This window comes from Ipomoea triloba, chromosome 6 (assembly GCF_003576645.1).
Source record: "Ipomoea triloba cultivar NCNSP0323 chromosome 6, ASM357664v1".
Classification (NCBI taxonomy): Eukaryota; Viridiplantae; Streptophyta; class Magnoliopsida; order Solanales; family Convolvulaceae; genus Ipomoea; species Ipomoea triloba.
This window is the reverse complement of record NC_044921.1, coordinates 17,650,886-17,671,493: the sequence shown is the minus strand read 5'-3', so window position 1 is coordinate 17,671,493 and position 20,608 is coordinate 17,650,886. Positions and strand designations below refer to the sequence as shown.

Here is a 20,608-nt window from a genome sequence, read left to right as displayed (position 1 = left end):
TTTGAAACCAAACTACTAAGGATAAGTACATTTACTTTCTCAAGTATAATACGTTTCCCACAAGTCTCTATCAATTATTTGAAAATTAAAATAATAAAGAGAGTCATCAAGTGTGGTGTGTCGCATGATTGTACAAAAACATTGATAAGTTACCGGTATGTAGACTAGTAGTCTTTTTTTTTTTTTTTTTTTGAAAACATAGACTAGTAGTCCTTAGTTACTTTTAAATCAAATAAATAATAGTGGGGCCTAAGTTACGGAAAAACCAAATGAATGATGGGTAGTTACGTTGTCATCAATTTGACACGTTTTCTTGGACATAACAGTCCCTTAATTTATGGAATTGTTGGTTCATACCATACTTAAAATGGCCCACTTGTCTCATATTCAGCTGACATTTTAACGTTTCAATTATTATACCATTTGATGAGGCAAATTATACTGTGCACCACGGTGCACGTAATAATATGCACCACGTACCTAAACGACGTCGTTTTGAGTATTGTAAACTAATCGTCCTTTTTTTTTTTGGAAATCACGTTTCCCGTTTCGGCCGGTCTCTGTGTTTATGTTAATATTCTGTGTATTTCAAGCAATCATTCTGTGTATTCTAGGCAATCGTTCTGTGTATTATAGGCAACCGTTATGTGTATTCGTGTTAGTAACACATGTTGTGATTTCATGTTAGTAACACATGTTGTGATGTGTTTGTGCATTCGAATGTTTAGGAGGATGAGTTCTGTGTATTTTGTGTAAATATTATGTGTATTCATGTTATTAACACAAGTTGTGATGTGTTTGTGCATTCGAATGTTAGGAGGATGAGTTATGTGTATTTTGCGTCAATATTCTGTGTATTATGGGCAAACATTCTGTGTATTCTAGGCAAACGTTCTGTGTATTCTATATAATGATTATGTGTATTATAGATAATGAATTCTCTGGAGTCATTCGCGTCCACTAACATTTGTGTATTTTGTGTCAATATTCTGTGCATTCTGGACAAACATTCTGTGTATTCTAGGCAAACGTTCTGTGTATTATAGATAATGATTATGTGCATTATAGATAATAAATTCCCTGAGTCATTCGCGTCCGCGTCTACTAACACCGAAACGACGTCGTTTTACGTATGTGGTGCACATTGCTATGTGCACCGTGGTGCAGGGTATAACGATTAATTTGATGAAGGTTGATCTTATATTGTGAATTTAGTTCAAAATGCCATTCATATTATATACATACAAGATGTTGTGGTTTAGTACACAAAGTGGCTCCCCAGATAGAGGTCATGAGCTCGAATCTTAGTGGAGACGCTATTGACTATAGTTAATAAATTATGTACCTATTACTATACAGTTGTTATGCCATGGTCCCTGTTCATAACTTAATAAATCCATATTTACAATTTTATAACTTTATGTTTACAATTTCATAATTCCATGTTCACAATTCATAACTCTGTTTACAATTTTATAGCTCTATATTCACAATTTTATAACTCTACATTCACAATTTCATATAACCCTATATTCAACAGTATCAAAACTCTTTGTTCAACAATATAACACAATTTTTTAATTTATATAACAAAATTGTGAATATAGAGTTCAAAAATTGTGAATATTGAGTAATGTAATTTTGTATATTGAGATATAAAATTGTGAACATAGAGTTTTAAAATTATGAACATAAAATTCTAAAATTATGAATCCATCTTGCAAGGTGAACCCGAGTCCATAGCATAATTTGTCATTACTAGAGCCTTCGAAACAATTTGACGATGCCGGGCAGTCCAAAACCCACCGTGCGACAAGACAGGCTAAAAAGTCCACCAAGCCCTATGAATTTCCAAACTCACTCATGATGTGTGTGTGTATATATATATTTATGAATTTTACAAATCGGAAAATATAACAAGTGTGATATTTTGGCACTTTGCTAAGATAATTAATAAATGCATAAAACTCAAATCAAACCTTTTTTTTTTGTGGTCACCAGTGTTGTTTCTATTTAATCATAGAAGATAATGAATATTGATGTCTTAGTATAATAAAATTCATAAACAGAAAATAGTATGTGTCCACCTATTGGCGTTTGTTGCCTATTGGATGTAAGGACTCAAAGTCTCCTACGACGGTTGGGCTAGTTAACCTGCGAGCTGATAGTGCGAGATGCAACTCCTGAAAGCTTCGATAGGGACAGCGCCACTGCAATTGAGTCTGGGAGTGTGCGGTGTGCCCAGCGCCTGGTGGTGTAACTTGTGCGGCTGTGCGAAGTTTAGAATTTGGGAATTATTTATTGGGTTAAGGACTTTTAGGGTAGGGTGTGTGTGACAGCGTGAAGGGACTGAAGGCTTTGATTTGGTGAAGCCATGAGGTAAAATTAAACAATCATAGCAAGACTATCATAGGTGATGGGGCATGTGCCTAATGTCAATTAGGCTAGAAAAGGGAGATTTGAGCGTGAATTAGATGTGTAAATAATTGGAGCACAAAGGGGATTGTTTTTTCAGGCCTAAATTACGTTGAGAAATAGAGTTTGAGGGGTCAAAGTGTGGTGAGGCATTAAATACAAGGGATCAGAGCGCAAAGACTGAAGGGATAAGTATAAGATATAAAGTACATGGTGTCACAGCGCAAAGACTGAAGGCATTAAGAACGCTTGGGATCAAAGTGTGGTAAGATATAAAGTACATGGTGTCACAGCGCAAAGCTTAGGAAAAAAGGGAAAAGGGCAAGTTTAGCAGCACGGTATGGAGCACAATTCGGAAAAACGAGCGGTGGAGATAGTAGTGGGGGCACCAACTGGCAAACCCCGTGTTAGATCTAGGCTCGTTGGTGAGTGGCCGATCCTGTGGGGGTCAAGCAAATCGCTAGGGCGGTGGGCCGCTCCTTGGTCTACTCCCTTTTGGCATTTCCGCCCCTCGTCAAGTTGCCCCAAATTAGTTCAAACCGCCTGGATGGCTCGTCGGAGATGACAAACAACTCGGGTGGACGGCTCGCCGGGCAGTGAAATGGCTAAGTGGGGGTACATGCACGGTCTTCGGACGGTTGGTTTGGTCCTCGAATGTGCTCTATGATGTGGCGCACGAGGAGATGTTTGGCGAGAAAGTGCGACACCTAGTGGGACACGCGCGCATATGGCAAGGAGGGCAAAGCGCTGTGGTCCGCACACTTGTCAACAACAAGCGACCATAGGAGTGGTGTTCATTTCAGACCATCATCATCTCTTTTTTCTCTCTTGAGTCTTGACTTCTCTCTCAGTCAAAGACACAATACGGTGCTTGTCTTATGTGGTCCACTAGTTAGTAGTAGTGGTACACCCCTGTGGTTGGGCTTGGTAGCGAGCTCCTTCGGTAAAATTTATCCCCTTTATTTAGTCAGTACACTTGTACATCATGTTTGTATTATTGTAAAAGTATTCAGGCATATCAATCCTGTGTATATTTTATACCCATTATCCATTAACAATCCGATTTCATGGTGAGTTGGGCGTATTAAAAATCATTGGTGATAAAAAATGAAAATACATACTCCGTATAAAATTACTCTTCCCATATATACCATATATCATTGCATAATACAATATAAAAAATATATGTATTTTTCTACATCCTCTCATGGGGTATAACTGCTTTTGGATTTTCTTCCCGATGAAAATATTCATTCATTTGCTTGATTTGGATGTTGTAGGGGTCACTGTCAGTCTTACTATTGTAGAGTCAAGTTGTAATTTCACTTGTTGAGTTTTATATTCTTTCCTTTTTTTCATCTTGGTTCTTGATCTCCCAAATGTGTAGTCCCCCNAGACTATCATAGGTGATGGGGCATGTGCCTAATGTCAATTAGGCTAGAAAAGGGAGATTTGAGCGTGAATTAGATGTGTAAATAATTGGAGCACAAAGGGGATTGTTTTTTCAGGCCTAAATTACGTTGAGAAATAGAGTTTGAGGGGTCAAAGTGTGGTGAGGCATTAAATACAAGGGATCAGAGCGCAAAGACTGAAGGGATAAGTATAAGATATAAAGTACATGGTGTCACAGCGCAAAGACTGAAGGCATTAAGAACGCTTGGGATCAAAGTGTGGTAAGATATAAAGTACATGGTGTCACAGCGCAAAGCTTAGGAAAAAAGGGAAAAGGGCAAGTTTAGCAGCACGGTATGGAGCACAATTCGGAAAAACGAGCGGTGGAGATAGTAGTGGGGGCACCAACTGGCAAACCCCGTGTTAGATCTAGGCTCGTTGGTGAGTGGCCGATCCTGTGGGGGTCAAGCAAATCGCTAGGGCGGTGGGCCGCTCCTTGGTCTACTCCCTTTTGGCATTTCCGCCCCTCGTCAAGTTGCCCCAAATTAGTTCAAACCGCCTGGATGGCTCGTCGGAGATGACAAACAACTCGGGTGGACGGCTCGCCGGGCAGTGAAATGGCTAAGTGGGGGTACATGCACGGTCTTCGGACGGTTGGTTTGGTCCTCGAATGTGCTCTATGATGTGGCGCACGAGGAGATGTTTGGCGAGAAAGTGCGACACCTAGTGGGACACGCGCGCATATGGCAAGGAGGGCAAAGCGCTGTGGTCCGCACACTTGTCAACAACAAGCGACCATAGGAGTGGTGTTCATTTCAGACCATCATCATCTCTTTTTTCTCTCTTGAGTCTTGACTTCTCTCTCAGTCAAAGACACAATACGGTGCTTGTCTTATGTGGTCCACTAGTTAGTAGTAGTGGTACACCCCTGTGGTTGGGCTTGGTAGCGAGCTCCTTCGGTAAAATTTATCCCCTTTATTTAGTCAGTACACTTGTACATCATGTTTGTATTATTGTAAAAGTATTCAGGCATATCAATCCTGTGTATATTTTATACCCATTATCCATTAACAATCCGATTTCATGGTGAGTTGGGCGTATTAAAAATCATTGGTGATAAAAAATGAAAATACATACTCCGTATAAAATTACTCTTCCCATATATACCATATATCATTGCATAATACAATATAAAAAATATATGTATTTTTCTACATCCTCTCATGGGGTATAACTGCTTTTGGATTTTCTTCCCGATGAAAATATTCATTCATTTGCTTGATTTGGATGTTGTAGGGGTCACTGTCAGTCTTACTATTGTAGAGTCAAGTTGTAATTTCACTTGTTGAGTTTTATATTCTTTCCTTTTTTTCATCTTGGTTTTTGAACTCCCAAATGCGTAGTCCCCCCCCCCCCCCAAAAAATTATATCGTGGACTGTGGTCTACAATGGATTGTGGACCGCGCATCAAAACGACGTCGTTTTAATTAATGAAAACAGATAGATGAAATGGCCACCGTTCCGCGCCATTCACTTTCAGTTCATATACACTGCAGTTACATTTCAACACAACTGGAGTTACATTTCGATATAACTACAATTTCATTCGATAATATAAAAACACAAATGTGAAACTATTATTCACTATCAGTTCATATACACTGCAGTTACATTTCAACACAACTACAGTTACATTTCGATATAACTACAGTTTCATTCGATAATATAAAACACAAATGTGAAACTATCATTCACTATCAGTTCATATACACTACAGTTACATTTCGATATAACTCCAGTTTCATTCGATAATATAAAACACAAATGAGAAACTGTTATTCAGTATCAGTTCATATACACTGCAGTTACATTTCAACACAACTACAGTTACATTTCGATATAACTACAGTTTCATTCGATAATATAAAACACAAATGTGAAACTGTTATTCACTATCAGTTCATATACACTGCAGTTACATTTCAACACAACTACAGTTACATTTCGATATAACTAAAGTTTAATTCGATAATATAAAAACAAATGTAAGGTAGTATTTTTTTAGATGAACTGCAATATCTTTTACGGAGTTCCTTCTCCCACTGAAACGATGTCGTTTTGTGACCACGGTCCACGGTATAACGAGGGCCCCCCCCCCCCCCCCCCCCCCCCCCCCCCCCCCCCCCCCCCCCCCCCCACCCAAAAAAAAAAAAACAGCTTTATTTTGGATTTTACAAGCTTACTTTGTAACTTAGACACATATTATTTCACCTCATTAAGAAATTAAAATCCACACATACATTTCATATCTTGTTACATCATTCAACTATTCAAGCATGCATCTAACAAGTAAAGGAATGGAGTTCCCTGTCTTGTTCAAGCCTGCTCATATCTTGATCAGCCATGGTGACCCATGCCTCAACTCCACCAGGATATCTAGAATCCAACAATATAACCGTATCAATGCTACCAAACCCAGGAGTACTAACCCAACCTGGATTCCCCCACCCAAAATCCATCTCATAAACGGGAAACCCACACCAACTTGTAAACCTAAACACCACAACATCACTTTCTACCATTAGCCTCCCAATTTGCCTAAAATTCTCCTTCAAAACCTCAAAACCATTTTCGCCCCTCAGTTTTGTTACATAGCTACTATCAATCCTTTCGTTTGCCGCTCTTAGCTTCTTTACCAAGCTCGGCCAGTCTTCCTCCCAATCCGCCACCGCGCTCGCCGTCTGGTAGAGGTTCCCGAAGGAATATTCCGGCAGGGGCGGGGCCATTCTCCGCCGGAGATTTACCGGGAACGTGTTGGCTGAGACGGCGCCGTTTTTGTGCTCCTTTGACGCCATGCAGCGCTTCCACAATAAGGCGGATACGACTTCCACACGCGACGCCGGAGTAGTGTTGGTGTTTGTTGTTTTTGTGTGTTTGGCCTTCATTTCGTCAATGGCGGAGGCGCTGAAAACAAACCTCTTAGTCGCTAGCGGTTCCGGAGGTGGCTGAAGAGCAGAGCAGCTTTCCGGCGGCTTGAAATCCGGCGTCCCTCTCGCCGGGAAAAGAGACGATCCGTTGAACACTGGACTAACCTATGATGCAGAACGCAAACGCATTCGGTGAGATCAGCTTACAAAACTAAATTTGTTATTCGGAAAAATGAGAATTTTTTATTCACCATGAATTATATGCTTATAAATATTTTTTTTCTCTGACTTATTCATTTATTTACATTAGTAATTCAAGTGACAATTTTTTCCCTTTAAATGAACATTTTTTACACTTAAAATAATAAATAATAACAGTTAATACCTTCAATGGTCTTTCGAGTATTAGCGATTTACAAGCTATAGTCCATCGATTTTTAAATGACCTCCAATGGTCCTCCAAGTTTTTAGAAATAATCACATGTGGTCCTTTTAGGACGTCTGGTCATAAACTCGATTTATTTTAAGAATTAGGACCATAGGTGATTATTTTTTACAATTTAGAGGACCATTGGAGGTCATTTAAAAGTCGAGACACCAGAGCGTATAAATCGCTAATACTCGGAGGACCATTGAAGGTATTAACTCTAAATAATAAATATTAAGTTATCTTTATTATTACATGCATAATTTTTCTAAAAAATTAATTACCGAAATAGTCACTTGACTATAGCAAAATTATCAATTTGGTCTCGTTTTAACGAATGTTTAACGGCAAAATAAACGGAGGATCAAACTGGTTAAATTTTTCAAAGTCGAGAACTTTTAGGCACAAAAAATTATCGAGAATCAAATTGATAATTTCACAATAATCCTGGGACCATTTCGATAATAAACTTTTTAAGAATTGGCATATATTAAGAATCTTATCAACTAACCTTGATCTTATCTCCGCAAGCACAAGCCGCCCAGCCTTGAAGGAATGCACAAAGACTGCAAACATCCGCAACCCTATGCGAAATACAGACCCCAATAGCCACCCCACCACAACTAAACAAGCTGACCTGCACGCCTAAAAGCTCTTCCGTTTTCGCCAAGATGCCGTCCCCCTTCCCGTAAGGAACCAGTTTCTCCGACTCCTTCCCATCCGCCGACCCAATCATCTCTTCAATCATCCCTTCACCTCGAGCCACCACAAAGCAAACCCCTTCGTCGCTACAACTGACCAGTGTTTGCCCCTTGTTTCGCCCGGCCAGGGGATAAAATTTGGTCAATGTTTCGGAGAGAGCGCTCTTTAAACGGCTCAGAATCTCGGATTGGTTTGTGTGGGTGTGATTGTGGTAGTAAAGAACCAGTGGGATGTAGAAGTGTGGGGTTGGTTCATCTAAGAAGGAGAGATTGTAACCCAGATTCTCTGGTGGAGTGGGAATGGAAGGCTTGATTAGCTCTTTAGAAACTATGTTCAACTTCATTCTTTCACTTGCTTGAATGTATGCTTGGAATTAATTTGCTATAAGTAATGTATAAAGGAAAAAATTACAAATTTAATTACCATTTTATCTATAGTACAGTCGTTGTACATTTATTTAACATTCATTGATGCAGGTATTCTATATTTATATGTATAATGTTTGTACTGTTTCGGATAGTACGTACAATTCATTCTCTCGTGGAATCCCACTAAAATATGCTTAGAAAATCTTGGCATCAAAATGGGACCATTAATTTGTCTTCTAATCATTAATAATTGACATTCGTATGCCAGCTACACCGATTGATGAGAACAGTTGTTATGCAGTGAGGAGATGAACTATGTATCAGAATATATAACGAGAAATTGAATTGATTCTCAAACTATATCTATAAGTTGAGAAAATCAAAATTTGAAAGGCTTTTGAATAGTATTTGTCATTGAAAAAGTATGTAGTTTGCTACAGTCGTGTTAGAATAATTAATTTTTTTGGACAAGATAATGTATTTTATAAGTTAGAATAATGTACTTTATGTGTTCAGAATAATAAACCTTCTAAGTTAGATAATGTAGTTTATAATTTAGAATAATGTATTTTATGAGTTAAAATAATGTACTTCATGCTTTAGAATAATGTACTTTATGAGTTATAAAAACGTATTTTATGAATTAGAATAATATACTTTATACTTTAGAATAATGTATATTGCGTCGTTTTAGAATGTGGTCCACATAGGCAAATTATTGTGTGGACCACGGTCCGAAATATCCCCGTGAATATTATGAGTAAAAATAATGTACATTATGTATTAAAATAATGTACATTACGTGTTATGATAATGTATGTTATGTGTTAAAATAATGTACATTATGTCTTAGAATAATGAAACATCTGAGCTAATATAATGTACTTTATGTTTTAAAATAATATACATTATGATTTAGAATATTATATATTATGTTTTAAAATAATGTACATTATGAATTATTATTGCAATTGAGCATGCGAAAAAATAAAACTAAACAAAACGACGTTATTTTTAGAACGTGATCCGCACAGCTGTGTGGACCACTGTCCACGCAATAACGATTGGTCCACAAACCACGGTGACCACGGTCCACGTAATAATCGTTCGATTATCTAGTTCCAGGCCCAATTAGTGAAAGATGAGGGGCGAGAGCCCAGATCAGGCCCAAAATCATGCATTGTCCGAAATTACATAGATTTGGAAAGTGAAGGTTTTGGGATTCCCGCTCTTCCGCACCATTTTTTGCCGCCACCAAAAATCAAAACTCCAAAATGCACTTAGATTTCATCATTTCAAAGAGATCGGCCATTTCTTCTGTGCACTTCTCCCTAGAGAGAGAGAGAGAGAGAGAGAGAGAGAAATGCTGGGAAGAGTGAGGAGATCGTCGATTAGCTCGTTGGAGCAGTTGGAGTTGGAGAGGCAATCTCCCAAGCTCATGAAATCAGATTATCTCTCCATCTATGGTACGCGTTTAGCTTTCCTCATCTCTTTTCTTTCCTTTACTTTCAATTTCGGTCCAGAAATTTCAATTTATGTGTACTATTTTAGGTTGAATTTGAGAAAGTGGTTTTTCTTTTCCCTTTCCCTTCTTAAATTTTTCCTGATGAATTGGATATTCAAGGAATTGTTATTGTTATACTGTAAAAAGGGGAATTTTTGGTTGATCCTGGACCGTATGAATGTAACTGCCAAATAACATTAAAACGGGTAACAATTATATGGATTTTATTAGATTATGGAGCATTTGTTAGTGATCAATAAGATTTACTGGGATTTAATCTTGCATTTTTCAGTACTTAGATTATGACTTTACTATAATATTATATGGATTTTATTAGATTAAGACTTTACTAAAACCCGTTAAAAAATATGGTTATTAAAAGTCAGAAGTTACCTAAATCCTAAAACGATTAAACCATTTGAAATTGTGAAAAAAATACGAAAAAAAACAAAAATGTCCTTATTAAAAATAACAAAAGTCATGAGAATGATTATAGTTTGCAATGTTAAATGACAAAAACGATAGTTTGAGACTAAATTTGGAATTGCCACCAAAGGCAAAGAATTTTGATAGAATTTAACTCTTTAATATATACGGAGTAAGATTTTAACATTGAGTATTAATATTAGGCATATATTTTTGTGGATCGTGCAATTAATAGTGAAAATATTTGTCAATTGTGAACTAGAACTTAAATTTGTGATATTTATAATAGGATAACTTACTCCTTTTGGTGTGATTTTCATTTATTTGTCCATGCATTGGCTGACTCATCAGAGTAAAAAAAAAAAAAACAATAGTAACTAAATAAATAATAACATATCATGAAAGATGGACTGGAGGGAAAAATAGGAGAGGTATTTAGCATTATTCTATTTCTGAACTCTATATGGGGAAGAAGTGTTGTTTGCGAGGTCTTGATTATTTACATGGACCTATTTTTCATTTCATTTGTGTGAATTTGATGGTCTATAAACCGTACGATCGGCTCTACTATGCACTTGGGGAGTAACCTTAAATAGAACATACTGCCCACAATAGTTGATTTTCAGTTTTTGCAATTAGGATTTTTCCCTTCCTAACGACTTCTTATAACCTTGCTTGAAAGAAGTTTTTCTTGGGTGTAAGTTTTTCTCATATGGCTGAAGTTATAGGAACCAAAATCTTTCACAATTTAACTTAGGGTGTGTTTGGTTTACAGATTTAGCTATCATGAATGAGTATCAAAGTCATTGCTATGGTTTGGTTTACAGGTTTTTAGAACAATACTATAGATTTTGATTATCCCATTAATTGCAAAACTCATTCTCTAATAAAATAAGGGTTTCATTTCCATTCCTTCTCCCCTTTTTTCAACTATTAATAGTCATTCCCATTTCACTCTACTAGCAAACATGAAAAATATTTTCACCAAAACCCATTAGGATTACCAAGTATTTGATACCCATTCCGATTCTAATTTCCATGTGCGAACCAAACACACCCTTAGTAATATTAGGATTTTGGGGAATTTTTTTTAATCTCTATAGCATGATAAGTTGTGTTGAAATTTGGGGAGAAATATGTTCCAAATTTCCTTTGTAATGCCATAATGTGGATTCCAGTTCATGAAGTTCAAGATTCTTGGTAAATAAGCAAAAATGGCAGCAAATCTCTCTTCTTCTGATACTGCTAAAACCAAAGAACTGATGACTGCTGCATATGTACAGAAACAACTCAAGCTTCATTAGGCTTTCAAGTTTTAAAATGTACCTGATTTGCCTTATCTGTGCTGCAGAGACTACACTGCTGAAGTTAAAAGAAGGTTCTCGGCGTGATATAAGCACATGTTTGGAGGATTCGAAAGGAGATGAAGCATCTTCTGCAATCGATGTGGATTCTTCGTCTTGTGATTTGACAGAGGATTCACGAAGACAACAACGAAAGACGGGAAATTTTTCTCTTCCTTACCTGTTTTTAAGGTACAGAAGTTCTCGTCAGGCAGTAAGCTCACCTGATGAGGATAGCTGTTCCTCTGCAAGTACTTCACCTTGTCATAGCATTGTCCAAAGCAGCTCATGACACAACTTATAGCAGGGACACAATTCATGTAAAATTTGTATGATGAGCAGTGGAGCACTGCTACTTTATTCTCATGTAATTTGATTTAGGATCACATTATTCTTCTTCTAACAACTGGTTATTTATGTTGTTAAAATTGAGGTTTGTGAGTTGTGACATCTGTCTATATGAGTTTCTTGGCATGATTGGCAACATGCATAATTCACCATGAAGAAAAGTTATGCTCATTTTTAAATATTTGATATTATAATGCTTTTTTTTTAAGAATAATCTCAAAATTTGGTTTTTACAGCTTCAACCAGGAAAGAGAAGAATTTAAAAAATAATAATAATAATAATAATAACAACTGCCTTGACACAGTCCCTTTAAGACCTCGAAAGTTGGATAAATTCCTTTTTTTTAAGAACACATACAAGATTCAATACTACAAAAAGGATAATGGCAATTTCACCATTAACTACATTTATGAATTTTATAGTAATAGAAATACATATCTTGTCGAGACAGAATTTGTAACTTGCTATCCTCTTGCTTAGTAGGCAAAGCTTGACCTTTGTGGAAAGGATGATCCATTCGGATCAACATGATAGGCCAACTATATTGAAAGAGGTTGACCTCCTTACTTCTCTCCCCATACACTTCTCTTCCCATCGAACCCTCTTCCTCCTTGGTCCACGAAGACAAAATGTAAAACTAGTGCCAACAGTTCATAATGGAAGAAAAGATTCACTAAGTCGAGATCACTAATCTGTTGCCTTTTGCACTGTAGGCACCTGTTGTGCGCTATTGGTGGGCGAAAGGTGCACCGTGCACCAACAAGCTCTATTTGTTTTTTTATTACTGGAGTTCACAAATAAACTTCACAACCACATGTATTTATATGAGAAGTGAAATTCATTAGCATTAATGGCATTCAAAAATTGAATTTAAAATTCAATTAAAATATGAGTAATTTTTTTCGTAAATCATATTCTGAAAAATATTTTATGGATTTTCAAATGGAACCTAAATCTAATCAATTTAAAAATCAAGACAAAAAAAGAGACATTTATAATAGTCAATGACCAAAAATAAAATTTACTCAAAATACTATTTGGAAAATGTTTTGCTCAAAATATTCTGTTATTTAATAGGAAATTTCCTTCTTTTTTTTTTTGAAAACAGGAAAATAGATATGAACTATGTTGTCACATGTCATTTTCCTTATTTTCTCAACTCAATTAATATGACAACAATACTTATTTTGTCATTTTCAGAAAAAGGTAAGGCAAAAGCATTTCAAAAAATAAATCCTTATTAATAATTTAATATAGTTAGTCAATTGTATTTAATTGAATGGCTAAAAGTCAAAAACTCACGCTAATACAAAATAAAGAGATAAAATCGCACACAATAATACAATATGTATAAGACGGTAATAAATTTAACAGAAGTCTAACAATACATCATAAAGCTCGTATCTAATAATAATAAGAAAAAATGTTCTGCCTAGACCTTGTTGTCTAGTGACATCCAGTTGCAGTGGAGGGTGATATTGACTCTTTGTGTGTGCTTTAATATTGTAATAAAGTCTTTATTTTTTAATAGAAAGACTGCCACATCAGAGATAACCTGAGAAACATGTCAAATTTGATCAAATTGCATAATTTTAAACAGTTTAAGAACCTATAATTGCTTGTGCTTTTGCATGTAGTTCAATACTAATTTGAACATTTTTCCTAATAATAATAATAATAGAAGCGCAGGGTGTATGAATGAACATAGAGCAGAAAAAGAATGGAGGAAAGGAGAGCCAGGGAAGAGGCAGTGCATGGAAAGGGCAGCAACTTAACCCCAACTGCCCATCTCATGCTCCGCCTCGTCCCCGTCTACCCTCTCCACCGCCTTCCCAACTTTTACCTCAGAAGTAGTCCGTAAGGACAGTCCAGGTGGTAAGAGTGCTCTACTTACAACCGAGAGGTTGGAGGTTCGATCTTCAAACCCCTGGGTTTGAGCCGGTCAGCTATGGACAACTTAGGCTGGTTTACCTCCTTGTGGTCCTTTGCCGGCTAGGGTCACAGGGCGAGGAGAAAACCTCGTTAAAAGAACTTTTACCTCAGAAGCACACAAAATCCTCAACCAAAACACCACCTGCTTTGCTGCTTAAACCAGAAGAGCAAGAAACATATATAGTAGGCATAAATTTCCCAGAAATGGTTAGTGGGTCAATGAATTGTGTTGCGTGCCCAATTGCCCACAACTTTAATGGAAGGACAAATGACATAAAAAATAGTATAGCAGTACAAATGGTAGTACCAAAATTCTCTCCTACTTTCATACCCCAACTACTGTACTGCATATCACCTATTGCATACTTGTAGTACAATTGTACAAACTGAGAGTGCCACTGTGCCCACATGCAATCAAAAGCATATTGTACTTAACACTATTATAATTATCCAATTAATTTAATAACAGCTTTGTAGTTAAGGGCAGCAGCATTAAAAATCTGCATATACTTCTCTGTACCAAAATATAAACAAAGAGGCTTCAAAATCAACCGACGGAGATAGGAATTGAGAAAATTTTCAGAGAACGGGGACGAAAAATGTATGTAATTTCCCGTCCGGGACGAGGACAAGGATACCCCTCCCCACCCTGCTCCTAAATAATTATTATAATTTTAAAATTATATATATATATATATTAAAAGTTAGGTTTTTAGTTTTTAAAATTAAAAATTACACTAATTTAAGATTTTAACTAAGAGTTGACAAGGGAGGAGGAATTCCCGTCCCTGCCTAATTCCTTGCGGGGACTATTTTCAATTCCCTGCCAGGGACGGGGACAGGGTCAAGGTTTCGGGGGATACTCCCCGCCCCGCCCCATTGTCATCCCTAATTTCTGCTTAAACTTCGCATTATGGTGTCTATTTGTTGCATAATTGGCAGAGCTTAAGGCAAAAATAGGTGGCTGTAAAGACTAACAAACCATCTGCACACTTGAGGACAAAACTGGAATGCAAAAAACTGATATTTACAACATAATGTAATGCTTGGTCCAGACTGTACTTAGGGCAAATGTGTATTTACAAGTAGCTTATATCAGGATTATCAGCAGAAAAAAGGGGAATGTAGATTGAAAGTTGATATATTTGTGTAAAGAATGACAAGAACCTTTGCTCCAAGAGAAGTAGGAAACAAAGCATGTTGATTTGTGCAATGTCCTGGCAAAGAAAAGAGAGCATTAACAACAGAAATTAGGAAGCTGAACACCATAACACATGCAAGTACTCATAGCTTATACACCAAAAAATTTAAGTCATCAATGCAAAGTATATTTAGAGGTGGCATCAAACAAATACTTTAATAAGGAAGGAATCAAATTTCTGAAGCAAAAACACCAAATATATCAAGGTGATGTCTAAACCAACTGCCCAGCAGCAAATAATGGCATAGCAAGTGAAAAGCAAATGCAAAAGCATTGCCCAAAGCATGAGAAATGAAGAGTGTGCACTTCATTTTACCTGTTTTTGCATACATTATTTTATTTGTCTAGAGCAAATTGATGAGTCTAAAAGCCTACAAGAACTGGATGGCATTTTCTTTTCTGAAGTAAGAAATATGTTGGGATGTACATGCATGTCACCTCATCATACACAAACATGATGCACAGTAAAGTAAATTAATTGAAAACATAATCAGCAAATATTCAACCAGCATTTGGCTGTAGGTCAGCAGCCTGGCTAACGGCCACAATGTCAAGATGCCACACAATTTGAAAATAACAAAAAGTGCAAAGTGTTAAAACAAGAAAAGAATATTTAGCAGCTTGTGAATTTCAGTAATCTTTAGAGCCATAATGGCCTCCTGTATAGTTGTATTATTGCCAGATGGGATATAAAAAAAGACAGATGCAGACAGTTCACACATCTTAAAACAGACTAAGCAACTAAATACCTATTCACCTAACTTTTCAGTTGTAGGCTGACCTGATGGGCAAGTATTGCAGGAGGGGTTACAGTCAGCACTTTGAGAAGCATCCCTTAATGACAGTCTTCTTGTTTCTGGGGAGGAAATGTTTAATAGACTAGGTAGCAATACTGCAGTTAAACATCTCAGCTTTCTCCATCTTGAAATCTTCATAATTCATTTGGTTGTCAATTTCCAAAGCATGAGCATCTCCACCTTTATATGATAGTAGACCATCCATATCAGTTTTAAACTCACCTCCTGACTGGCATATGGCTATCGCTTGCTTCCCTGCAGCCATGACCCAGCACATATTTCACAAGAAGAAATATACATATTTGCTGGAGCTCAAGCACTGCAGCATAGGCCTAGCATTTTTGGAAATACACATTCTTATGGATTTAAAAGGAAACTGAATGAAATAGAAAAACATTGAAGTAGTGCATGGACAAATACATTATCAGCAGTCAGTAACAAAGTCATTATCTATCTCATATTATTCAAAAGGCAGCAATACAAGCTCCTAGAACAAGCACAGCAGTGACAATAAAGACAATAATCAATTCATTTATTCAACTCGAGCAACCTCCATAATTCCAAGTGTAAGACCCCAACTGCCATCATAGGGTAGTCAAAGCTTGTGAATAGGCAGCACTATCCTTTTTTGTCATAAGCAGCTATATTTTGAGGTTCACATTCTGGACTAAACAGGCGAACCAGCAATGCAGTGGTAGAGCTCGTAGAGACTGCTCCACAAGCTGCCCAACTAAGACTTCGAGGAACTGTGATTCTAGGGCCTGCATTACCATGAACAGTATGAACTACAATGCAAGGATATAATTATGCATTATAATGGTGAAATGAATCCCAAGCAAAGTAAAGCAGCAAAGAAGCATAAGGTACCATAAAAACTCATTTTCTCATAGGATATATTGGGGAAGTATTGAACAATAATTTGTTTCCTTTCTTGATTTGGTTTGGTGACTGGGGGTTGGGAGGTTTGGGGAGGGAGGGGGGAATTGAGAAGGCTTCAAGATAAATTTCATGACACTCCATTGCATTGTAAAGAGGTAATCGAAGTGTATTTACTGTGTTGACAGACATACAAAAGGCCTAATTATACAAGCTAATGAAGAATACTAACTAACCACTTAATTTGAATTCTAAATGAGTAGTTGCACCATATCTCCCTTTAGTAGCATTTAAACCAGAAAACCTCTGTTAATAAATATATTCATCTTCTGATAAACAGGAGATAAGTTGGACTGCCAGTGTGGGAAGCTGAAAGTGTCTGTGCAGGCACATTCATGCCCACAAGGGTGGGGGAGACTGGAAACAAGATGTGATTAGCCACACTAGGAGGTTTTTTCTAACAAAAGTTTATATCTATCAAGAAAAATTGCCAAGCACCTTGTGCTCAGATGGCAGAGTAGTGGCTCTCCCATATGGGAGGTCATGAGTTCGAGCCTCAGAGTTAGTTGTATTTAAAAAAAAAATAAAAAAATAAAACTATCAGGAAATTAATATTTAAGTACTACTCATTGCTACAATTAAAACCAAGAATCTGAGAATTTGAGGTAAATCTATCAGGAAATTAATATTTAAGTACTACTCATTGCTACAATTAAAACCAAGAATTTGAGGTTGTTATTAATGTGACCTATTTGGTTAAAATTAACAGCTAACAAGGAACTGGTTGATGCATCTTCTACTATGGGATACAATGTAATATCAAAGTTAGGAAAGGAAGGGAAGGGGACAAAAACTTTAAAGTGAATGAGTAAAGGATAAACAAAATGCAAAATGTTTCAGCTAACAATTGATCCATATACCCTCCATTGTTTACATGAAGTCAGTAGTCTAATAATGACAAAGGAAAAAAATTACAGCTTGTGAACTAAGGTTATAATGAAGACCACCCAAGAGAATATATGTGTGTGTATATATCTAAATCTAAAAACTAATAAGTGTGAATGAAGGTTTTTCGTTACTTTTTTTTTTATATACATTATGCTATAAGAGTTGTACTATACAATATTTTGGTCAAAAATACCCCTACCGTTATAACTTCCGTTACCTTTTCCAACAATTGTTACCATGCACATGCATCCATTGTATATTTTCTTATCTTCTTCAATGATAATAATATATAGACATTATATATTGGAGTACTATATAAGTTATTCCGTATTTTCTAAAATATAAATACCAAATTTATAAAAATGGTTTACATTAGTATTATTATTATTATTATTATTATTATTATTATACAATAATATAAATATCTAAAATCTAAATAAATCTAAGATTTTAATATAGATTACTAATATTGGGCATCTATTTTTGCGCAGGAAATACTAGTATATATATATATATATATATATATATTACAAGTACAACAGACTCATTTTAAGACACAAGAATGTTAGAGGATTTCTACTCAATCAGTCCTTAGGCACGAGTAAAGAAATCATAGAAAAATATGTTCTTTTAAGGCATGTTTCTTTCTCTTCCTTTTTCTGAATTTAAAGGTCAAACTGAAATAACATACTCCATATCTTTATGATCCAAAATAAGAAGATGAAACACTGAAAAAGGGGATACCAGAAAATGAACGTAAATGTTGTAATAATAACATTAGTAACTAAAAATAAAACAGTTCGATTTCATGGGGAAAAAATGAGTCAAAAGCATACCATAGTGCAAGCGGCACAGCACCCAAAAGCCTAATGCTCCTCCAACTGAGAATATTGCAGCAGTTTGTCTCATGAATCTGGAACAAGGCTTACAATCTGATCTCATCACCTCCCCATCAGAAAATCCACACAATTGCCTCAAAGCCATGGTGCACCTTAAATCTAGTCTCTCAAATATTCTACAAGACAAATTGGAACTTAATTACCTCATGCATCAAATATTGCATACCCAAAGTAAAACCTTGAATGAAGATTAATCTAAAATTCCAATACGGTAACAAAAGTATTAGTCCTACCTCCTAAGGGCAATTAATAATTATACACATTACTGTTTCAGTTGTTATGGGATATTTGAGTTAGCAAATACACAAAGAAACAAGAATGATAGATCATGATATTAACCAAAAAGAAGAAAAATAGATAAAGAGAGTCAATGTAAAGATTTTGTTGGGCGTACAGAGGACAAAAATGCAGTGGTTCAAATTCCAAGCATGACACAGGCATTTCATCGAACAGGTTTGAGGTGAAGGACAATTTAAAACAAACCAAAATATCATGCTCCAAAGTCAAGGCTACGGTGCGGGAGACTTGAGAAACTAGTATGTTTTGAGGAACATGAAAAACAAATGGGCGATTGAGAGAATATGAAGACTGCGGTGCGGGAGAAATTGAAAAGGAAATGGCAAATTTAGTAAAAGGGCGAAAGGAATCTGCGAACTTGCAAAGGCTCAAGGGTATCACATTTAGGGCTACAAGTGAACAGAGCTTTCGACAAACTACACGTGTTCGAGCGATAAGCGTTCGTTTATTAAGGTAAACAAACATTAACAAACAAAATTTAGAACTCGGTTAATAAACGAACAGAGTCTGAGCAATGGTAAGCTCGTGTTCGCGAATAAGCTCATTTAGTGTTCGTTTAATAATGTTCGCAAACATGTTTATGTATATATATATATATATATATATATATATATATATATATATATATATATATATATATATATATATATATTCGTGAACGTAGATTATTTATTGTTCACGAACAAGATGTGTTCATGAACATGTGCGGGTGCTTGGTTATTAAGTGTTCACGAAGTGTTCATGAACATAAATGAACATGTTTGTGAACCTGTTTGCGAACACGTTCGTGAACGTTAACGAACGCTTAACAAACGAATACGAACATGATTTTCAAAAACCTTAACAAACGAACACGAACACGAACACCCCAAAATCCTTAACAAACGAACACGAACAAATGTTCGGTTCGTTAACAGCCCTAATCACATTCTCTCCAAAAAGAGAAAATCAGTCGATGTAAATTGTTAATTTTTTATGAGTTAATTACCACAAATGGTCATCTGACTATTGGGTTAGTACTCATTTTAGTTCTCGACTTTCAATTCGACCACAAATGGTTCTTTGACTTTTATTTTTTACCACAAATAGTCTTTTGTTAAAATTTTTGTCAAATAGGTGTTAAATCTATGAGCAATATCGTCAAATTGATTAATATTATTATGATTACTTCTTTTTTTATAATTATATGGCAACATAATTAATTTCAAACATTAATAAACGTTAATAAATATAAAAACAAAATGGACGTGACAAATTACATAAATGAACAAATTAAATAAAAATGCATGATTAATGTTCGCAATTTGTAATTGATTAATTATATTAATCCAACGGTGGCGGCCTTCAGTTATGTCCCAAACAAAATGTTTGATCGATTAATGAAGAGTGAAAACTATTTTTTTTTTTTTTGAAAATAAGAGTGAAAACTATTAATCGGCTATGTATGAACAACCATGAAAATGATGGAAGCAAAGTTTTTGAAAAAAATTTATTCCATTTTAATATGTTGATTAAATTAAAACAGATAGCTCTAATATTAAATCTTCATTTTGTACGCATAATTACGATATATAAAGTGCATTATTTTTTATTTAGGAGTATTTATATTTGTTAATTGTTTCAATTATGCTTGTTGGTGAAAAGTATAAACATTTTTATTTTATGACCAAGTCAAAGGACCATTTGTGGTCGAATTAACAGTACTACTGACTACAATGTGGTAGTTACTGAGGCACAACGAGTTAAGAGTTGACTCCACTAAGGACTCGAACCCACTCCCATCATTCATGTGGAAGTATAAACTG

The 20,608-nt window shown here is 35.9% G+C and overlaps 3 protein-coding genes and 2 long non-coding RNA genes across 5 annotated transcripts; 1 reads left to right on the top strand and 4 right to left on the bottom strand.

Moving 5' to 3' along the window:
• Positions 1–6,046: 6,046 nt before the first annotated feature.
• Positions 6,047–8,269, bottom strand: LOC116022581 (stemmadenine O-acetyltransferase-like). The gene is made up of 2 exons (XM_031263338.1): positions 7,673–8,269; positions 6,047–6,899 (listed from the first exon to the last, which is right to left on the bottom strand). Exons 1-2 carry the CDS (start codon positions 8,204–8,206, stop codon positions 6,150–6,152), a joined length of 1,284 nt encoding a protein of 427 aa, XP_031119198.1. The 5' UTR covers positions 8,207–8,269; the 3' UTR covers positions 6,047–6,149.
• A 1,275-nt stretch (positions 8,270–9,544) lies between these two features.
• On the top strand, positions 9,545–12,023 carry LOC116022612. Its single transcript, XM_031263383.1, has 2 exons — positions 9,545–9,697; positions 11,513–12,023. The coding sequence occupies exons 1-2, from the start codon at positions 9,595–9,597 to the stop codon at positions 11,794–11,796; spliced, it is 387 nt and encodes a 128-aa protein (XP_031119243.1). The 5' UTR covers positions 9,545–9,594; the 3' UTR covers positions 11,797–12,023.
• Positions 12,024–12,154: 131 nt separating this feature from the next.
• On the bottom strand, positions 12,155–14,330 carry LOC116022622. Its single transcript, XR_004099248.1, has 2 exons — positions 13,892–14,330; positions 12,155–13,408 (listed from the first exon to the last, which is right to left on the bottom strand). It is a non-coding gene; the product is annotated as an uncharacterized LOC116022622 (long non-coding RNA).
• A 461-nt stretch (positions 14,331–14,791) lies between these two features.
• LOC116022624 lies at positions 14,792–16,114 on the bottom strand. The gene is made up of 2 exons (XR_004099251.1): positions 15,768–16,114; positions 14,792–15,002 (listed from the first exon to the last, which is right to left on the bottom strand). It is a non-coding gene; the product is annotated as an uncharacterized LOC116022624 (long non-coding RNA).
• Positions 16,115–16,160: 46 nt separating this feature from the next.
• LOC116022613 lies at positions 16,161–19,115 on the bottom strand. The gene is made up of 3 exons (XM_031263384.1): positions 18,901–19,115; positions 18,444–18,622; positions 16,161–16,544 (listed from the first exon to the last, which is right to left on the bottom strand). Exons 1-3 carry the CDS (start codon positions 18,945–18,947, stop codon positions 16,402–16,404), a joined length of 369 nt encoding a protein of 122 aa, XP_031119244.1. The 5' UTR covers positions 18,948–19,115; the 3' UTR covers positions 16,161–16,401.
• Positions 19,116–20,608: the final 1,493 nt, after the last annotated feature.